We start from the raw sequence: 19,892 nt of genomic DNA on the forward strand, positions 1-19,892 counted from the left end.
TGAGGTCTCTTCCAGCCCAAACCATTCCAGGATTCCATGATTTCATGATTCTGGGATTCCATGGTTCTATGATGTAATGATGCCCTGGTTCTATGATTTCATTATTCCATAATTCTATGACTTCATTATTCCATGATTCTGTGATTCCAATGTTCTATGATTCTATAATTCCAGAGTTCTGTGATTCCATGATTTCATGACTCTGATTTTATGATTCCATGATTTAATGAGCTACATTTTATATTTCTCTTGGATCCAGGAACTGCTGGGCCAAGTGGCTTTTTACATTTTGGAGAATTGTGCCATTTTCCTATATTTTAAGGGTTGGTGGGAATTACACTGGCAACAACGAGGAAAACCTGACACTACCTGAGTTTTTTGTCTCTACCTGAGTTTTTTTATCCTTATCCATGGAATTTTGGCTCATTCTGATGGATAACACAGCTCATTGATGTGAACTCCTCCCCTTGTCACACTGTGTTATTTTATACAAACCCCTGAACCACCCCTTTGCTCCCAAAGCCTCAAAGGGATTCCAGGCCAATCCCCCTTTCCAAATGTGCAGTTCAATACTTTGGACTGGGTATCCAATTTCCCATTGGAAATAACAGGGAAAAGCAGTTTGTTTATCAAAGTTTCACTGTGGTGGAGCGTTATCTTCAACTGCTCCACACCAGCTCCAGTTTCTGCCTCAAATTCAGCGTGGGAGGGCTGAGATCCCCCAGGTCCCCCAGCAGGATGGGCACAGCTGCAGCTGAGCTCCAGATGTGCTCCTGCTGACTCAGACTGCCTGCAAACAGAGGAGAACAAAGAGGGCGGGATTGGGAAGGGATTTTTTTTGTTGGGTGTTATGAAAGTGGAAAATGGATATTATGGGTATAAAAGGCAAACATAAAATCATGGAATCAGGAGTGAATGCTGAGTTAATAAGTCGAGTTTGCATTTGCAGTGTGTGAGCAAGGAAGTAATGGATTGGGTTTAGGAGGGGGGGTGTTTTTATGCCTTTTATTACTGAGGCTGCTTCCCTGCCTGGAAATCCTTCTGAGAGCTCCTGACTCCATCCCCAGCTCCACAGGCACATGAAAACAAAGGAAAGATGGAGGAAATGTCAGCCAAGCAGTAGGAAAAGGCACCCAAATAGCAAAACAAAGCTGAGAGCTTTCCAGGGAGGATGGAGCAGGTCCTCCCATGTGGGAGGCCATGGCCAAGGCTCAGGGAGGAATTAAACACAAATCCAGGTGTCTGCATTGTCTGGGTTATCTGGAATTGTTGGACTCACGTCCCAGCAATGCACTGGACTCCAAAGCCTGGCTTTAAGCAGAATCCAAGGCACAATGGACACCCCCAAGGGCAAAAGGAGAAGGGCACTTCATCAAATCTGAGAACAAAACTTTTCCCACAACAACCAATGTTTCCTGGTGAAGTGACAGACTGGAAAAAGGAATAAATGCTCCACTGGGAGCCAGGCAAGGTGGCAAATCCATGCTCTGGTTTCCTGGGGTGGATCTCAGAGAAAGGTTCTTCCCCAGAGGTGCTGGCACTGCCCAGGCTCCCCAAGGAACCAGCACAGCCCCGAGGCTGCCGGAGCTGCAGGAGAGTTGGGACAGGGAGGGATTGTTGGGGTGTCTGTGCAGGGCCAGGAGCTCTCCAGGACTCCCCTGGGAGATGGAAGGTGCTGGATTGGTGCCTCAGGTCAGGCAGAGCTCTGGCCCAGGATCCAGCAGAGCAGGGAGGCAGCAGAAGCTGCTGCCTTTGGTGCCAGCACTGCCCAGCAGCTGCTCCTTTGCACTCCTGATGGCTTCCAGCATCTCCTGCTGCTCCCAGCCCTGCTGGAAAGCACAGCCAGGAGCTTTCTAGACAGAGACAAACTCACTTTTCAACAAGATCCAACCTCTATTCCCAGCGTAAGGAAGCTTTGAAGCTCTGCTGGATGAAGTTATTAATAAAAGAAATGTAAACACACACAATATTTGCAATAATTCTCCATTACCCACTCCACAGGCAGCTTGGAACAATGCACGTGGAGCAGGTGCCCCGTTGCTCTCTGTTCCTACCAGGACTGATTTTATGAGGATGAGATTTTGCTCTGAAATGTTGCAGAAGCAACGGAGAAACAGATGGGGAAGGAAGATGGGGTTGGCAGCAATAACCCCACATCCCTCAGCATCACAAAGCTCAGCTCTTGTGGGGTTTGTTTCCAAGGAACACTGAAAACTGCAGCATCCATTAAACCTGGGAATCGTTGTCATTTAATTAAAATTTTATCTCGTTGATCCCATCATACCTTAGAAGCAACCAAAGCTCTGCCTGTGTGATCAGATCAGTTCCTGGGATTTCAGGAGTCCTGCTCCCCTGACAGCTCATCACACACCGAGACAGGGATGTGAAATTCCTGCTTCCTGCATAAAAATGGAACATGCAGCACTTGGATTTATTCCCCAGGGAGCCAGAGGAGAAACAGGAGGAAGCAGAGCAGTTGCAGTGGATGTGCCCAGGTACAGGCTCTGCCACAGACAGGAGAGGCTGCTTCAAACAGAGCCCCAGGTGTGTTTTGCTTGGAAAAAAGAGGGATTTGTGTGTGGCACATCCAAGGGACAGCTTGAATCCCGCTGCCATGGGGGCTGCAAACCCCAGCGTGGGCAAATCTGTGCCTGTGCTTAGGGGAAGACATGCAAATATTGCTAATTAAAGCCATTAACTGATTGACTTCTCCCCTGAGCTGAGTGGAAATGAGTTCCCAAAGGCTCCTGCAGTTGCAGCAGGGAGGGAGATGAGGGTCAGCAGATCCCTCTCCTGCCAGCTGAGTTCATTCCTCAGGCAGCAGCTGCCCCTGGGACTCTGTTCCGTGCTGGGTGTCTGGAGATGCTGCTGGAGGGATTCACCCCCTGAGCAGCCTTTGGGCACCTGCCAGGTGTCCCTGGGGGGCTCTGCCTGCACAGCTGGGACCCTTCACCTCTTCAGCCCTCAAACAGGGGCTGCTCTCCATCCCCACAGACTGAAATCTGAGTTTCTGGGAAATATTTCCATCTTAGGTACCTTCCCCTGCTCTAAAGAGAACAGAGACTTATGAATCACTGGGTTCATCACGTTGAAAGAATGTGACTTTTTATTGTCAGTGATATTTGAAGTATTTAAAGTTTGAACATGTCTTGTTCATGCTAAAAGGGAACGGGGCTTCATCATCCCCCACCCACGGTGACCTGCACTCTGAGAGGGAATATTGCTGCCTCCTCAAAGTCACTGCTCCTGTCACTGTGCCCCAGAGATTCTCCAGTTTGGTAAAACTGGCTAAAAACAATTGGCTAAAAGCACCCTGACACTGCCCACCCTCGTACTGTGCGACTGGGGAGGGTTTTCAATCAATGTCTAAATCAAAGCTGCATTTACTGTTCTGATGCAGCAATTCAGGAGCTCCTGAGATCCCATTCCACATCTCCAGAGCCCAGGCTCTCCTCTTCAGATTGTCATTTCAGTGCTAGGTTCAAATGGATGCATCTATTTATTTATTTTTCTGTTCTTCCCTATTTCCTCTATCTCCTTCCTGCCCTTTATTTTGGCTTTAGGTTGGACTTGATGATCTCAAAGGTCTTTCCCAACCTTAATGATTTTCTAATTATGAACAAGAAATGTTTCCATCCCTGCAGTGAGCTGAGACTTTGACCTCTGCCGCATTTCAATGCAACACCAGCGATCAAAACCCTCGTAATCAGGGATTTTATTCATTCCCAGCTACAGAAAAGCCTTCTCAATGGAATTCCAGATCTCATTTTCTGTGCAATTCATTATTTGGGACGTGGTGGCTGCACCTGCTTGGGGTTTGTGTTTAAAGAGAGGGGCAGGCTGTCTGAAATCAGCTCTCTGCATTTCCAGTGTGCTCACAGTGGGAGCTGCTGGTTCTCCAGAGCTGTGTCCTGCTTCCTGGAGGCAGGGAATCATGGAAAACAGTCACAGAATCATGGAATTTGGACATCCCAGTGAAGCTGGGCTGCCCCTGGATCCCTGGCAGTGCCCAAGGCCAGGCTGGACAGGGCTGGGAGCAGCTGGGACAGAGGAAGAGGATGGAACAAGGTGGGATTTAAGGTGCCTTCCACCCCAAAGCATTCCCTGATCTGGGATCTCCTCCTGCCCCCTCTTTCAGGAATGAAGATGAGGAAACCTCCAGGACTGAGCTGATGGAGCTGCAGCAGTGCCTGGTCCATCATCAGCACCGCTGTGCCACCAGGAGTGATGAGCACGAGGTGCAGGGCCATGATGGGGACAGGGGACAGCCAGGACAGGACTGTCCCCACCCCCTGTGTGACCAGAGGAGCCCTGGCCATGGCAGGGAGGGGACAGAGGGACAGGGGACAGAGGGTGAGGGGACAGAGGGACAGGGGACACACACAGGGGACAGGGGACACTCACACAAGGACAGGGGACACTCACAGGGACACACACAGGGACACACACAGGGACACACACAGGGACAGGGGACACTCACACAAGGACAGGGGACACTCACAGGGACAGGGGACACACACAGGGGACAGGGGACACTCATACAAGGACAGGGGACACTCACACAAGGACAGGGGACACACACACACAGGGACAGGGGACACTCACACAAGGACAGGGGACACTCACAGGGGACAGGGGACACACAGGGACACACACAGGAACAGGGGACACTCACACAAGGACAGGGGACACTCACAGGGGACAGGGGACACTCACAGGCTGAGGGGACACTGCAGTCCCCCCCAGGTGTGACCCAGAGCCACAGAAAGGCTCCGAGGCCAGGATTGAATTGTGCAGGTGTTAAATGAACTGATGGCTTTAATTGCAGAGCAATTTCCACTCCATCCACTGGCCCAGCCCCGCAGGCTCTGAACACAGCCACAAGCAGGGGGATAATGTGAATTATCCTGGGCAGGGCTCTAAACAAGGTCTGTGCTGACCTTGCTAAGGACTGGGATGTTTCTGATGTTGTGGAAAAGACACTTCCAGGGGAAGGAAGTTCAGAGCTTTTCCAGTTTCACATTCAGAAAGCAAGAATAAATATGATAAAGCTATCATAAATATAATAAAGTTACCACATTCCCCACAAATTTCTGAGCCTTAACGAACTCCCCACCACAAAAGTTATCAACTCCTGTTGCAATTGAATTTTTAGCATCATTCATATTTCTCCTGTGTGCCTGGATACAGGAGAGCCACAGAACACTTCCAGGGTGTTGCTCCCTGAAGATTCCAGGCCTTATCTTCTATAAATCCAATTATTCTTGTGTTGTTTTCCCCTCTGCAGTGGGGCAGGGGCAGCAGCCCCGTGCCCCTGTGGCAGGGTGAGAGCTGAAGGCAGCTCTGATTATCCACACCCGGAAAAGAGCCGGGCTGCGAGAGGAGAGAGGATGAGAATCGTTCCTGGTGAATTTTAATGGCCTTTAATCAGCCACTCCACGCTGATTGCCACGAGCTCAGGAGCCTGTTTCCTCCGAGTGTGCATGGCTGGGGTGGATTCGGTCTTTAACTGCCCTAATTTAATTCCTGCTCAGCAATCAGCGCTCAGCTGGCTCCAGAGCCATCCAGGTGGGAGAGGAGAGGATTCCTCAGGGCTGGGGGCTCTTCCATTCCTCTGTCTGCTCCTTCTCCCATTGCTCCTGCCCTGCCCTGTCCTGGCAGAGCCCTGCTGGAGCAAAATCCTTCCCTGGCAGGGTGGGCAGTGCCTGGCACAGCTGGGGCTGTCCCTGGATCCCTGGCAGTGCCCAAGGCCAGGCTGGATGAGGTTTGGAGCTCCTGGGACAGTGGGAGATGGCCCTGGGGACAGTGGGAGGTGTCCCTGCCATGGCAGGGGTGGCACTGGAGGGGTTCTGAGGTCCCTCCAACCCAACCCATCCTGGGATTCTGTGAATAATGAACACTCTCAGAGAGGCAGGGGTGGTTGGCAAAGCAGATCCAGGCTGCCAGAGGAGTGATCACCCTTCAGGACGTGGATCATGATCATCTTTAACCCAGGGAGATCTGGGGGAAGTTTGGAGAGAGAATAAGTCACCATTGCCAGAGAAGAAAAGCACTCAGAAAGTGCTAGAATGAGCCCCAGGATCGTGGAATGGGTTGGGTGGGAAGGACCTGAAAGCCCTTCCAGTGCCACCCCAGCCATGGCAGGGACACCTCCCACTGTCCCCAATGTCCAGCCTGGCCTTGGGCACTGCCAGGGGTCCAGGGACAGCCCCAGCTGCTCTGGGCACCTGGGACAGGGCCTCAGCATCCTCTGAATAAAGAATTCCTTCCCAATCTCCCAGCTCTTTTCCCCCCAGCAGTCAATTTGAGAAGGTTCTTGGAAAAGCTGACACAGCAGCTCCTGAAATCCAGGAATTGAGACTTTTGCAGCAGAGCAGCTCAGCACCAGCGAAAAAATTCTGCTGCAAGATGTAAAATGCCCCATCCTGTGGTTTTACAACATCCTGCACCTGCCCAGAGGGGCTGCACTCAGCAGGAGGAGGAGGAGGAGGAGGAGGAAGGGCTGACTCCAGAGGGGCTCCTGGATCTGCTCCCACATCAAATTGGACACAGACAATTCCTCTGCAGCAAGGCTCATTTGCCATCATCAGATTAACTCCTCTGCAGGGACAGGAGGAGAAACACACAGGAACCAACTGCAGCAGGTTTATCTCTCAAGCCCATCAAGAAAAATCCCTCTCCAGGCAAAATTGTCTTTGGGAACAGCCCCAGCACAGCCGCTCATTCCCTGCTCCCTCACTCCCTCCACGCCCTGCCCTGTGCAGCCTCCACTCCCACACATTTTCCCCTTCATTTCCCTCTATTAAGGCACTAATTAATTGACCAGATCAGGAGAGCCCAGATCTGTCCCCTGGGACTCTCCTGCACTCCCAGCAATGACTGCACATGGGCTCAGGGATGGGCAGAGCTGAACCTCAGGGGATGGGATGGGATCCATGGGATGGGATGGGATGGGATGGGATCCATGGGATGATGGGATGGGATGGGATGGGATGGGATGGGATCCATGGGATGATGGGATGGGATGGGATGGGATCCATGGGATGGGATGGGATCCATGGGATGGGATGGGATGGGATGGGATGGGATGGGATGGGATGGGATCCATGGGATGGGATGGGATGGGATGGGATGGGATGGGATGATGGGATGGGATGGGATGGGATGGGATCCATGGGATGGGATGGGATGGGATCCATGGGATGGGATGGGATGGGATGGGATGGGATGGGATGGGATCCATGGGATGGGATGGGATGGGATGGGATGGGAGGGATGGGATCCATGGGATGGGATGGGATGGGATGGGATGGGATGGGATGGGATGGGATGGGATGGGATGGGATGGGATGGGATGGGATGGGATGGGATCCATGGGATCCATGGGATCCATGGGATCCATGGGATCCATGGGATCCATGGGATGGGATGGGATGGGATGGGATGGGATGGGATGGGATGGGATGGGATGGGATGGGATGGGATCCATGGGATGGGATCCATGGGATGGGATGGGATGGGATGGGATGGGATCCATGGGATGGGATGGGATGGGATCCATGGGATGGGATGGGATGGGATCCATGGGATGGGATCCATGGGATGGGATGGGATGGGATGGGATGGGATGGGATGGGATGGGATGGGATGGGATGGGATGGGATGGGATGGGATGGGATGGGATCCATGGGATGGGATGGGATGGGAAATCTCCTCTGTCCCATCCCTGTCCCCTCCCTCTGCTCTCCCGTGTTCCCAGCCAGCTCTGAGCCCCCTCCTCTCACTCAGTTCCCCCCAGGCAGCCCCAAATGCAGCCCCAGAGCCGGACCAGTCCCTGCTCCACCTTCCAGGGAGCAAAGTGTCCCTGGGTGCCTGAGGGTGCAGCTCAGAGCTCAGGGGTCCCTGCTGTCCCGCCCCACACAGGGAAAAAGCTGCCAGTTGTGCTCTGACCGCAGAGGAAAAGCTGCCAGAGCTCTTCAAGGGCAGAAATCCAGGCAAGTGCAGAGTGAGGAGGGGGTGAAGCCCACGGCTGCTGTTTTCCAAGGCCATGGAGCGCCTGTGGAATTCAGTCAGAGCTGCCTGAAGGGGCCCCCAGGGCTGTCCCTGCCCATCCAGGGCTCCCACCCGGAGCCTCTGCCCCCTTTTCCCTGTCCCACCACGGCCCAGGAGGCAGCAGGGCCATGTTCCTGTGGAAGCTGATCCCAGGAACTCAGCTGCTCTAAATCCAGGCACAATCCCATCTCCCAGCCTCATTCCAGCCATTTGGGGTGGGGGCACTAAAAGCAGTGGGTTAAACTGTGAGTGGAATTTTCAGGAAGGCTCCAGACTTCTCTGCTCCCCATCCAAGAGCTCAGCTCACAAACTTGATTTTCTCACCAGGATTTTTACACTTCTTGAGCAGCTCCTGAGGGGCTGGAATTCTGGAAGGCACCAATGGCTCAGTGGGATGGGATGGGGCTCCCAAGGATTAGTGGAGGCAATAAAACATCCCTGGCTCCCAGTCCTGCCCCTCCTGGTGCCATTTACTCCCCCCAGCTACATCACAAACCATGGGGCCTTCACCAGCACCAAACTCCTGCTTTGACAACCAAATCCTGGAATCCACAGCAGAATCTTCAGGGTTACTCCTGTCCCTTGCCAGGAGGCCAGGAACAAGTTTTTAAAAGCCTTTTAAAATACTCTTCCAAAGCTCCACCCAATTCAGTCTGGACGGGGCTGGAGGGTTGTAAAAGAAGGCAGAAATTCTCATTTCCAGGTTTGGCTCTTTTGCTTCATTAAACCTGGGAACAGCCAAAGTTTCTTAGCAGGCAGAGGTTGTGGGATGGTCAGTGAAAGGAGCTGCAGTCCCACAGGAAGCCACACATTTGATCCATTGGCAGCAAACGTGCAGCTCTCTGTTTCTGGGGATTTTTGATCCTGCCATAACAGCCTGGACTGCTTTTTCTGGAAGCTCCAGTGCTGTTTAACGTCTCAAAAAGCAGCTCCCAGTGCTGGATGTGTCTCTTCCCAGTGCCTGGGACCAGCAGGACCAAACCCCCCCAGGGCAGCACCTGGGGCAAAACTTCCTCTGGCACAACACAGGTTTATCCTGATTCCATCCCTGGAGTCAGCAGAAATGCCCCTGAGTTCATCCCTGGATTCAGCAGAAATGCCCCTGAATTCATCCCTGGATTCAGCAGAAATGCCAGTGGGAGCTGCCCTGCCCAGCACTTTCCCTGTGTGCAGAACAGCCCTGATTCCATCCCTGGATTCAGCAGAAATGCCAGTGGGAGCTGCCCTGCCCAGCACTTTCCCTGTGTGCAGAGCAGCCCTGCCACAGCCACGGGACCCTGACACACTTCTGGGAGCAGCTTCAAGGTTCCCAACTCCAAAGATTCCTGGAGAAAAGTGCTTTTCTCTGCCAAAAGTGAATTCCAGACTCCCAAAGGTGTTGCAGGAGTCTCGGGGTGCTTTGCTGTGTCCAGCTGCATCCATCCACAGGAGCACAGGACACAATTCCCTCCAGCAGCGTGGGGTGTTCTTACACAGCCCCCAGCATGATGGACCTCAGCACCCTTCCCAGAATCATTCCCACTCGGGAAAACATCCTGTGCTCCTCAACAAACCCACTCTGGACACTGCTGAGGCTGAAGTTGCAATTAAAGCAATGCTCACTTACCTGCCAGAATATGCTGTCTATTGTGTTCCCCAGGAAGCCGTCCCTGCCCTCTGATGACACCAGCTTAGGTCCCAGAATCGTCATAAATTCATCAAAATCCACCTGGCCATCCCCTGGAATGAGAGGAAAAGATCAGAGTCAGAAATCAGAGAGAAGGTTGGGTTGGAAGGAGCTTTTAGAGGTTCTATAGAACAACACCCTGATGTGAACAGGGGCACCTTCCCGAGCAGCCCCCAGGGGGAATCTCCATCTCCGGGCAGCAGATCTGGGATTGCTGGAGGGAATAGCCTGGGGTGGGGCTCTGAAAGGCAGGGATCCATCTGCAGGGATCCATCTGCAGGGATCCACAGGGATCCGCAGGGATCGGCAGGGATCGGCAGGGATCCGCAGGGATTGGCAGGGATCGGCAGGGATCCACAGGGATCTGCAGGGATCTCAGGGATCTGCAGGGATCTGCAGGGATCCACAGGGATCCACAGGGATCCACAGGGATCCACAGGGATCGGCAGGGATCTGCAGGGATCCACAGGGATCTCAGGGATCCACAGGGATCTCAGGGATCCGCAGGGATCCTGTAAAAGCCGCTGCTCCGGGGCTCTGTTCATCACTGGGGCAGCTCGCTGGGGTAAGGGCTGGGCCCCGCATCCCTTGGAGAGCCATTCATTAAATTCCTGAACATTTATGGGCTCTGGAAAGCTCCTGCTGCCGTCGGGGTCGGGAGGATCGGGAGGATCGGGAAGGTCGGGAGGATCGGGAGGATCGGGAAGGTCGGGAGGATCGGGAAGGTCGGGAGGGTCGGGAGGATCGGGAGGGTCGAGAGGATCGGGAGGATCGGGAGGATAGGGAAGGTCGGGAGGATCGGGAGGATCGGGAGGATCGGGAGGATCGGGAGGATCGGGAGGATCGGGAGGATCGGGAGGGTCGGGAGGATCGGGAAGGTCGGGAGGATCGGGAGGATCGGGAGGGTCGGGAGGATCGGGAGGATCGGGAGGATCGGGAGGATCGGGAGGGTCGGGAGGATCGGGAGGATCGGGAGGATCGGGAGGATCGGGAGGATGGGGAGGATCGGGAGGATCGGGAATATCGGGAGGATCGGGAAGGTCGGGAGGATCGGGAGGATCGGGAGGGTCGGGAGGATCGGGAGGATCGGGAGGATCGGGAGGGTCGGGAGGGTCGGGAGGATCGGGAGGATCGGGAGGATCGGGAAGGTCGGGAAGGTCGGGAGGATCGGGAGGGTCGGGAGGATCGGGAGGGTCGGGAGGATCGGGAAGGTCGGGAAGGTCGGGAGGATCGGGAGGGTCGGGAGGATCGGGAGGATCGGGAGGATCGGGAGGGTCGGGAGGATCGGGAGGATCGGGAGGATCGGGAGGATCGGGAAGGTCGGGAGGATCGGGAAGATCGGGAGGATCGGGAAGATCGGGAGGATCGGGAGGGTCGGGAGGATCGGGAAGGTCGGGAGGATCGGGAGGATCGGGAGGGTCGGGAGGATCGGGAGGATCGGGAAGGTCGGGAGGATCGGGAGGATCGGGAGGGTCGGGAGGATCGGGAGGATCGGGAGGGTCGGGAGGATCGGGAAGGTCGGGAGGATCGGGAAGGTCGGGAGGGTCGGGAGGATCGGGAGGATCGGGAAGGTCGGGAGGATCGGGAAGATCGGGAGGATCGGGAAGATCGGGAGGATCGGGAGGGTCGGGAGGATCGGGAGGGTCGGGAGGATCGGGAGGATCGGGAGGGTCGGGAGGATCGGGAAGGTCGGGAGGATCGGGAAGGTCGGGAGGGTCGGGAGGATCGGGAGGATCGGGAAGGTCGGGAGGATCGGGAAGGTCGGGAGGGTCGGGAGGATCGGGAGGATGGGGAGGATGGGGAGGATCGGGAGGATCGGGAGGATCGGGAGGATCGGGAAGGTCGGGTGGATCGGGAGGATCGGGAAGGTCGGGAGGATCGGGAGGATCGGGAGGATCGGGAAGGTCGGGAGGGTCGGGAGGATCGGGAGGATGGGGAGGATGGGGAGGATCGGGAGGATCGGGAGGATCGGGAGGATCGGGAGGATCGGGAGGATCGGGAGGGTCGCGAGGGTCGGGAGGATCGGGAAGGTCGGGAGGATCGGGAGGATCGGGAGGATCGGGAAGGTCGGGAGGATCGGGAGGATCGGGAAGATCGGGAGGGTCGGGAGGATCGGGAAGGTGATGCCAGGTGCCAGCGGCTCCGGGGGATGCACACCGGGATGCTTCAGGATGCTGATTTATTCAAATCAGCCAGATTAGCAAGAAAACAATTTGCATGTTAAAGAGATGCTGGTGCCTGCCCCCTTTGGCCTGTGTGACCCCGAGTTCTTCACTTCGGGTCCTTCCCGATGTCGCTCTGCCCTCGGGGCCGGGCAGGGCTCGGTCCCCAGGTGAGGAAAGGGTGCCAGGAGTGCTGGGATCTGATTTTGTACCGCACTCGGGCAGCCCCGCTGCTCGTGACTTCCTGCAGGGATCATCACTAACTTCACACGCTTTAATTAGCAGCTTAATGAGAGCATTTTCCACAACCTCCGAAGAAAGATGCCATTGAAAAATGCATTATCCCCTTATTGACTGCTTTTTCAATTAAAACTCTTAGCTAGCAAGGCAGCTAGACCCCTCTTTTGCCTGGTAGAAATATCCCTTTAACATTCCCGTGAAGCTGCAGAAAACAAAGCTTCCCTGCCATCAGCACCTCAGGAGACTGCAGCATCATTCCATCAACACACAGAAATCACGGCTTTGGCTGAACATTCCTTTTGACAGCCACCAGAGAAATGTTATAAAAACCAGCACCAAAACCTGCACAGCACATCAGCAAAGGCCAGGTCTCACATCCCATCCCATCCCGGAGCAGAGTGTGGAGTTTGGGTTTGGCACAGACCCTGCTCTCCCTCCTGCTCCTCCCCACGGGCTCGGAGCGCTGGGGGATCCGCTCGGGATCCAGCCCTGCAGCCAAATCCAACCCCCCATCCCCAGGTACGGATGTGCTGCTCTCCACAAGGTCCTCAGGATTCCACATCATGTGTGGATTATCCACAAATCATCTCCGAGCTGGTTTAAGGATTTCACAGCTCTTTCCCAGCTTAATGGTTCCATGATTCCAAGGCACTCACACATTCCCAGAGCTTATTTACAAACTGGGAGGGCAGGGAAACCTGGGGGAACGGTGGGGTGGGATGTGCTGGGACTGGGAAACCTTGGGAATGGTGCTGAGGGGTCTGTTGGGATATGGAAACCTTGGGAATGGTGCTGAGGGGTCTGTTGGGACAGGGAAACCTTGGGAATGGTGCTGAGGGCTCTGTTGGGACAGGGAAACCTTGGGAATGGTGCTGAGGGCTCTGCTGGGACTGGGAAACCTTGGGAATGGTGCTGAGGGCTCTGTTGGGACAGGGAATGGTGCTGAGGGCTCTGTTGGGACAGGGAATGGTGCTGAGGGCTCTGTTGGGACAGGGAAACCTTGGGAATGGTGCTGAGGGCTCTGTTGGGACAGGGAATGGTGCTGAGGGCTCTGTTGGGACAGGGAATGGTGCTGAGGGCTCTGTTGGGACAGGGAATGGTGCTGAGGGCTCTGTTGGGACAGGACAGCCTGGCAGTGGCACAGGGGGTGAGGACAGAGGGGCTCCAGGCAGGATCCCACCCCTGAGCTGCTCTCACCAGCCAAGGGATGGGTCAGTGCCTGTGTGGGAGATCTCAGCAGAGCAGCAGAGCTGAGCTCAAGCGCTGGTTTAAACCCACCTAAAGCACTCCTTGATCTCCTCGCAGCCGTGCCCTCCCCCGTGAAGCTCGGTGTTAATCCTGGCATTAATGTCACCGAGTCACCCGGGGGCACCAACGCTGTGCCTGAGCCTCATGACTCAAACAATGACTCAGAACCTTTCTGGCCACCCCAGCAGAGCCCAAACACATCAGCTCATCATCCCCAGGCTGGCTGAGAGGAGCCTCCAGCACCCACAGGGGTTTGCTCCCTGCAGGACTCTGAGTCCTGGCAGAAAGCTGGGGACTGTGGCAATCAGAAGGAATGGCAGCCATGGGAGCCTGATCAGCATTCGCCCTCCTCCTGCCTGACCTCCAGCGAGCCCGAGGTGAGATATTTAAAGTTAATGAGCTGGGTTTGCAGCTCGGGGCACACAGCTCCTGTTTATTTTTATTCTCCAGCAGCTCCCTGCAGTGCCCAGGCTGGCACAGGTATGCCCTGGGATGGGGCACGGGACATTTCCCAGACGAGGCTTTCGGTTCCACACATTTGGAGGTCAGAGCCTCCTCAGTCTGACCCCTTGCCCAGCACGAGGCAGAGAATTTTCCCTAATTACAGCCTCAGTCCAGAACAGGGACTCAATGTCCCCTCAATGGGAACAGGGCAGGTCTGGCACCAAACTTTGGCCTTGGAAAACAGTTTTAATTATAGATGGCTCCAGTGACTTCTGGGAGAGGAAGAACCACCCCAGCACGGGAAGGACGTGGATCTGTGGGAAAGAGTCCAGAGGAGACCACGGAGCTGCTCCCAGGGCTGGAGCCAGGCTGGGAGAGCTGGGGGGCCTCACCTGGAGAAGCTCCAGGGACACCTCAGAGACCCTGGCAGAGCCTAAAGGGGCTCCAGGGACACCTCAGAGACCCTGGCAGAGCCTAAAGGGGCTCCAGGGACACCTCAGAGACCCTGGCAGAGCCTAAAGGGGCTCCAGGAGAGCTGGAGAGGGACAGGGGACAAGGGATGGAGGGACAGGAGCCAGGGAATGGCTCCCAGTGCCAGAGGGCAGGGCTGGATGGGATTTGGGGCAGGAATTGTTCCCTGGCAGGGTGGGCAGGGGCTGGGATGGAATTCCCAGAGCAGCCCCTGGATCCCTGGCAGTGCCCAAGGCCAGGCTGGACACTGGGGCTGGAGCTCCTGGGACAGTGGGAGGTGTCCCTGCCATGGAATGAGAAGAGCTCTAAGATCCCTTCCCACCCAAACCACTCTGGGGTTCCATGGAAAGCTTCACTGGATCTGAGTGAAAAGAAAGGATCAAACATCTCCACTGGAGCCCCTCTGTCTCTCAAGTGCCTCCACTCCCGCAGATTTCAGAGCAGTTGTGTGGATCTGGCTGCTCTGGCTCCATGACAACCACACAGAACAGATCCATGGATTGTAGGACACATCCCTGGAGGAGGGGATTTCTGTGGGGCTGGCAGAGCCCAGAAGGGAGGAGCAGGGGGGGTTTGTCCATCCAGGAGCTGCAGAGTTCCTCCCTCTGGTACACCTTGGCTTGTCCTGCAGGGAGCAGCTCCTCGGGAACAGCTTGCTTCCCATTAAAAATAAATCTGTGAACTGCCAGAGTCTGAGCAGGAGACAGACTGGGGAGGACAGGGAATCTGCTGGGACCTGTCCCTGCTCCAGCACGAGCACTCAAACAAGGAGGAGCAGTGCAAGGCAAACAGGGAGTGCAATAAATGCCCATCAGACACCTGCCAGCTGCAGCCGGGCCCCAGGGAGCTGCAGGGTGCCAAGGAGCCAGCCCTGGCACCACATGTCCCCAGGGATGTGCCAGCAGCCCCCCGTGGGTGAGCTCCCTGTGCCCCCAGCCCTCTCTGAAATCCCCTCCCTCCCTGGGGATCTCTGCAGCTCCGTGAGCTGCTGAACCCTCTGTCCCACGGATCAGGAGCAGCGGGATCACCCCCAGACCCCCAGGACCCCCATCCTCTGCCCCCTGCCCTGGGGAGGGTCTGACACCCTGGGGAGCAGCAGCAGCTGATGGAACAGGGCTCTGGGGGCACACACACAGCCTGGGGAGCAGCAGCAGCTGATGGAACAGGGCTCTGGGTGTTTCTGGGGGCACACACACACCCTGGGGAGCAGCAGCAGCTGATGGAACAGGGCTCTGGGGGCACACACACACAGCCTGGGGAGCAGCAGCAGCTCATGGAACAGAGCTCTGGGGGCACACACACCCTGGGGAGCAGCAGCAGCTCATGGAACAGAGCTCTGGGTGTTTCTGGGGGCACACACACACAGCCTGGGGAGCAGCAGCAGCTCATGGAACAGAGCTCTGGGGGCACACACAGCCTGGGGAGCAGCAGCAGCTCATGGAACAGAGCTCTGGGGGCACACACAGCCTGGGGAGCAGCAGCAGCTCATGGAACAGAGCTCTGGGTGTTTCTGGGGGCACACACAGCCTGGGGAGCAGCAGCAGCAGCTCATGGAACAGAGCTCTGGGTGTTTCTGGGGGCACACACACACCCTGGGGAGCAGCAGCAGCAGCTCATGGAACAGAGCTCTGGGTGCTCCTGGGGGCACACACACCCTGGGGAGCAGCAGCAGCTCATGGAACAGAGCTCTGGGTGCTCCTGGGGGTATTTCTCAGGAGGAAATAAAACACAGCAAGGATCCAACCAGAGCACAGGGCACGAGGTGCAGCTCAGCCCAGGGGCTCCAGAGCAGGGACTGCACTTCAGAGCTTCCTTTTGTGCTGTCCCTTCAGCAGGGCTGCACTTCAGCAGAGGCAGGGTTGGGTAGCATTTGGTATCATTTGATATAATTTGGCATAATTTGATGAACTCCCGAGCTGCAGATCTGACAGGCTGCAGGAGCAGCTGTAATTACTCCTCACTTCTGCAGTGAGAACACAGAATGGGATAAAATGTGATAATCCTCATTGTCCAAATGAGAGCAGACATGGAGACAGTGGCCCCTGTAAATCCAGACAGGTCTCATCAAGTCCAGCCCGCTGCCCGAAATTCCCAGCTCAGCAACACATTTTAAAGGACAGCCAGGCTGGAATGTGGCTGGAGCATTTCTCACACTGAAAAAATCACTTTGAGATCAAAGGACAAACCCAAACTCCATCCTAACCCATCTGTCCCATCCCTGGAAGTGCCTGAGGCCAGGTTGGACGGGGCTTGGAGCAGCCTGGGACAGTGGAAGGTCCCTGTGCCACTCCTGGCTCGGTGGCAGGAGGTGACAGCCAGGTGTGAAATGCTCCTGTCAGGTCACTTCAGATGCTCCTCTGAGATCCCCGTGTCCAGCCTGGCAATCCTGCTCCCTTCATCCCCATCCCTGCAGAAAACAGGGAACACCAGCCCAGCTCAGCCCAGCTCAGCCCAGCCCAGCTCAGCTCAGCCCAGCTCAGCTCAGCCCAGCCCAGCCCAGCTCATCTCAGCTCAGCTCAGCTCAGCTCAGCCCAGCTCAGCCCAGCTCAGCCCAGCCCAGCCCAGCTCAGCCCAGCCGGGTTTAACCCAGCCCAGCTCAGCCCAGCCCAGCCCAGCCCGGTTCTTTCCTCAGTGAAATCGGCCGTGGCAGACACGGGCTCTCTGCCACGCTGGAATTTGCTGATGAAAACTGGATCTTGGGGCTGCTCAGGCTGGCTCAGGTTAAACCCCAGGCCCTGCCAATTTTCTTACCTCATTTTCAGGCCCTGGCAGCAGTTTGGATGGGAAGGAAGGAATGGATGTCTGGCTGCTCCACCTGCCAGCACATCATAACTCACGGCACGGGCCAGAGATGTGCAGAGGATTTCACCTCCCCCCTGGCTCTCCTGACCACTGGGGACTCCTCCCTGAGCCTGACCTTTCATCCATCCAGGCTTCCAACCCATCTAATGCCAAGCAAAGACCTGGAAAAACCCAGCAATTCTCCCCAGGAATACATGGGAAGGTGCTCAGGCTGCTCCTGGGAGCCCTGGGCACAAGCAGCATTCCTGCCCTGCTCCTGAAGGATGCCCTTTCCCACTGGGAGAGGAAGGAGGAGGCTTTTGCTGGTTCTCACTCCACAGTTCAAGTTAAATCCCAGGAAAAGTGAAGAATCCATTGGAGGAAAAGTAGCCATAGTAATATAAATTCAAGCTGTACAGCACTAATTCAATTTGCAGGCAAGGGAAATCTTTCACAGAACATTCCCCTCTTTGCTCAGTGCCTCAGGAATTTCCCATTCCCTGACTTTTTTAAATCCACGTCCCCCTTGGCCCTTCCCCTGGCACAGCCTCCCCCAGACGCCTGCTCCAACCCTGCACCAGTACAACCAGTTTGGAGCTGGGGGACCAGCTGCCATCCCTGCAGGAAGCACAGAGAGCTCCCTGGAATCAGGAATTTAGCACCTCCACGGTTCCAGGTTTAACCCCCCAGCTCAGCTCCCTCCACAGCAGCAGTCTGCACAGAACGGAGCCAAAGGCTGCCAGAGTCAGGGAAGGACTGGAGACAAATCTGGACTGGGAGCCAAGTCCCAGCACTCTTTTTCCAACAAAGCTCAGAATTTCGGGAAAAGACCCCAGGAGCTGGCAGCACACTAAGCCTGGCTTTGCCAGCCCTGAGCCCCTCTCTGCCAGGAAAGGCCAGCACAGCAGGGCAAGGGGCAAACAACAATTTTTGGACAAAACCCTCTTTAAAGCAATGGTTTCCTTTTTCCCCCTTTTCTTTCCGGAATGAGACCATTCCCAAGGGGATCTCCTCTCCCTGCCAGCTTCTCTCTGCTGGCACCCTCGGGGGCTGTCACCCTCCCTGCCCTGGTGACAATTGTCCCGTGCAGTCCCCCTGGGGCAGGAGGCTCTCGCTGCCCCCTCTCCCCCAGCTCTGCTCTCCCGAGGGTTCCAGCATCTCCCTGCATCCCTGCATCCTCCTGCTGGGGCAGGATTTCCGTGTTCCCACCCTGCCACAGCCCCAGGACCAGGCTGCACCTCCTCCCCAGCCTCTCCACGAGCTGCTGGCAGCAGGGACATCTCCTCTCCTGCCCGGCCAAGGACATCTTAAAGGAATTGCTGGTTGTGCTCAGCTCTCGGTGAGCTCTGCAGCAGCTGAAATTCCTCCCTGGCTCCAGCATCCTGATCCCGCCTTTCCCTCTCCCCTCTAATGGCAGTTCTGTTGCTTTTATTCCCTCGGTAATTGTTTGACGAGCTCTCCCAGCAGGAATTGGCTCGGAATGATTCCACCCCTCAGAACTTCTCTTTGCAGAGCAATCAACACCTCCCTTATTGGAGCAGCGAGGGACTGGGCAGCTCGGCTGGGTGGGAATCCTGCTCCTCTCCTGGGAAGTGTCAGGGGCCAGGGATGCCCAGCAGGGCAGGGGGAAGAGCCTGGCAAGGTTTATCTGTGCAGGGTGGGATTGTTGAGGTGTCTGGCTGGTCCAGGAGCTGGACTGGATGATCCCGGGGTTCCCTTCCAATTCAGGATATTCCATGATGGTGATGGCACCAAAGGAATTGCTTCCATCACCTGCAGCCTGGCGCAGCTTCTGCCATCTGGCTTTGGTTTGTTTTTCTCCTGGGGAATGTCCCCTCTAGGCTGGGACAGCCCCTCTCCACTCGTGTGGGGACACCCAGCTCCTGTCTCTGCCCTGTGGGACAGGGACAGACCCAGGGGAAGGCTGGAGCTGTGTCAGGGAGGTTTGGGTTGGATTTTGTAAAGGTTCTTCCCCCAGAGGTGCTGGCACTGCCCAGGCTCCCCAGGGAATGGTCCCAGAGGCTGCCAGAGCTGCAGGAGCTGCCAGGGATGCCCAGGGTGGGATTGTTGGGGTTTGTGAACTTGTGAGAGCTGCTCTGTCTCCACCCAGGTGAATCCCACGAGGGATGGCCTGTCCCCCTTCCATGGACTGCCTGATCCCCAGGATTACCCACAGCAGCTTCACCTCTCACCCTGCCCTTTCCTTTTGGGTGGGGAAAGCAGAGCTCCCCAGCTCCCTCTCCCACCAGGAATTGTTGGATCCGGATCCAAGGGCTGCCGAGAGCCGGGAAAGCCGCTGGGAACGCCCCAGGAGGGAGCAGACCCCGCTGAGGACTCACCATCCATGTCCAGGCGCTGCATGATGATGGCCAGCTCCACCTCGCTGGGCATGTAGCCCAGGGAGCGCATGGCCATGCCCAGCTCCTGCTTGGAGATGAAGCCATTCCCGTCCCGGTCCAGCACTCGGAAAGCCTCTCGGATCTCTGTGGAGGCAAGGGGGAAAGGAGGAGCTGTTATGGTGGATGCTGAGCACAGAGGCAGCAGCTGTTGCTTTTTCCAGCGTTAATTGTGAATATTTGATGGTCCTGGGGCAGGAGGATCAGGATATGTTCGTGCACACCCATAAACCTCCCCCAGCCCCACGGCTCCTGTGCACACGGGATTTCCTGGGGACACAGAGGGAATTCATTCCAGGGAATATTGGGCCACATCTCCCATCTCCACGCTCTGGGCTCGGCTTTGCACCAGCTGTGACTTCCCAAAGCTGAATTCCCTCTGTCTCCCTGCCAGCCCTGGGAGGGAAAGGTGGGGAGGCTGCTCAAAGCTTC

At 56.1% G+C, this 19,892-nt stretch overlaps 1 protein-coding gene across 1 annotated transcript in view; it reads right to left on the reverse strand.

Moving 5' to 3' along the window:
* The window catches only part of CALN1 (calneuron 1), an 88,817-nt gene that overhangs the window by 18,728 nt on the left and 50,197 nt on the right, over positions 1 to 19,892 (reverse strand). Inside the window, exons 4-5 of the mRNA XM_058854682.1 lie at positions 19,404 to 19,547; positions 9,659 to 9,771 (exon numbers count right to left, since the gene is read on the reverse strand). Of these exons, the coding sequence (XP_058710665.1) occupies positions 9,659 to 9,771; positions 19,404 to 19,547 (257 nt within the window). The remainder of the gene's footprint in view (positions 1 to 9,658; positions 9,772 to 19,403; positions 19,548 to 19,892) is intronic.

This window comes from Poecile atricapillus, chromosome 21, assembly GCF_030490865.1.
Source record: "Poecile atricapillus isolate bPoeAtr1 chromosome 21, bPoeAtr1.hap1, whole genome shotgun sequence".
NCBI lineage: Eukaryota > Metazoa > Chordata > Aves > Passeriformes > Paridae > Poecile > Poecile atricapillus.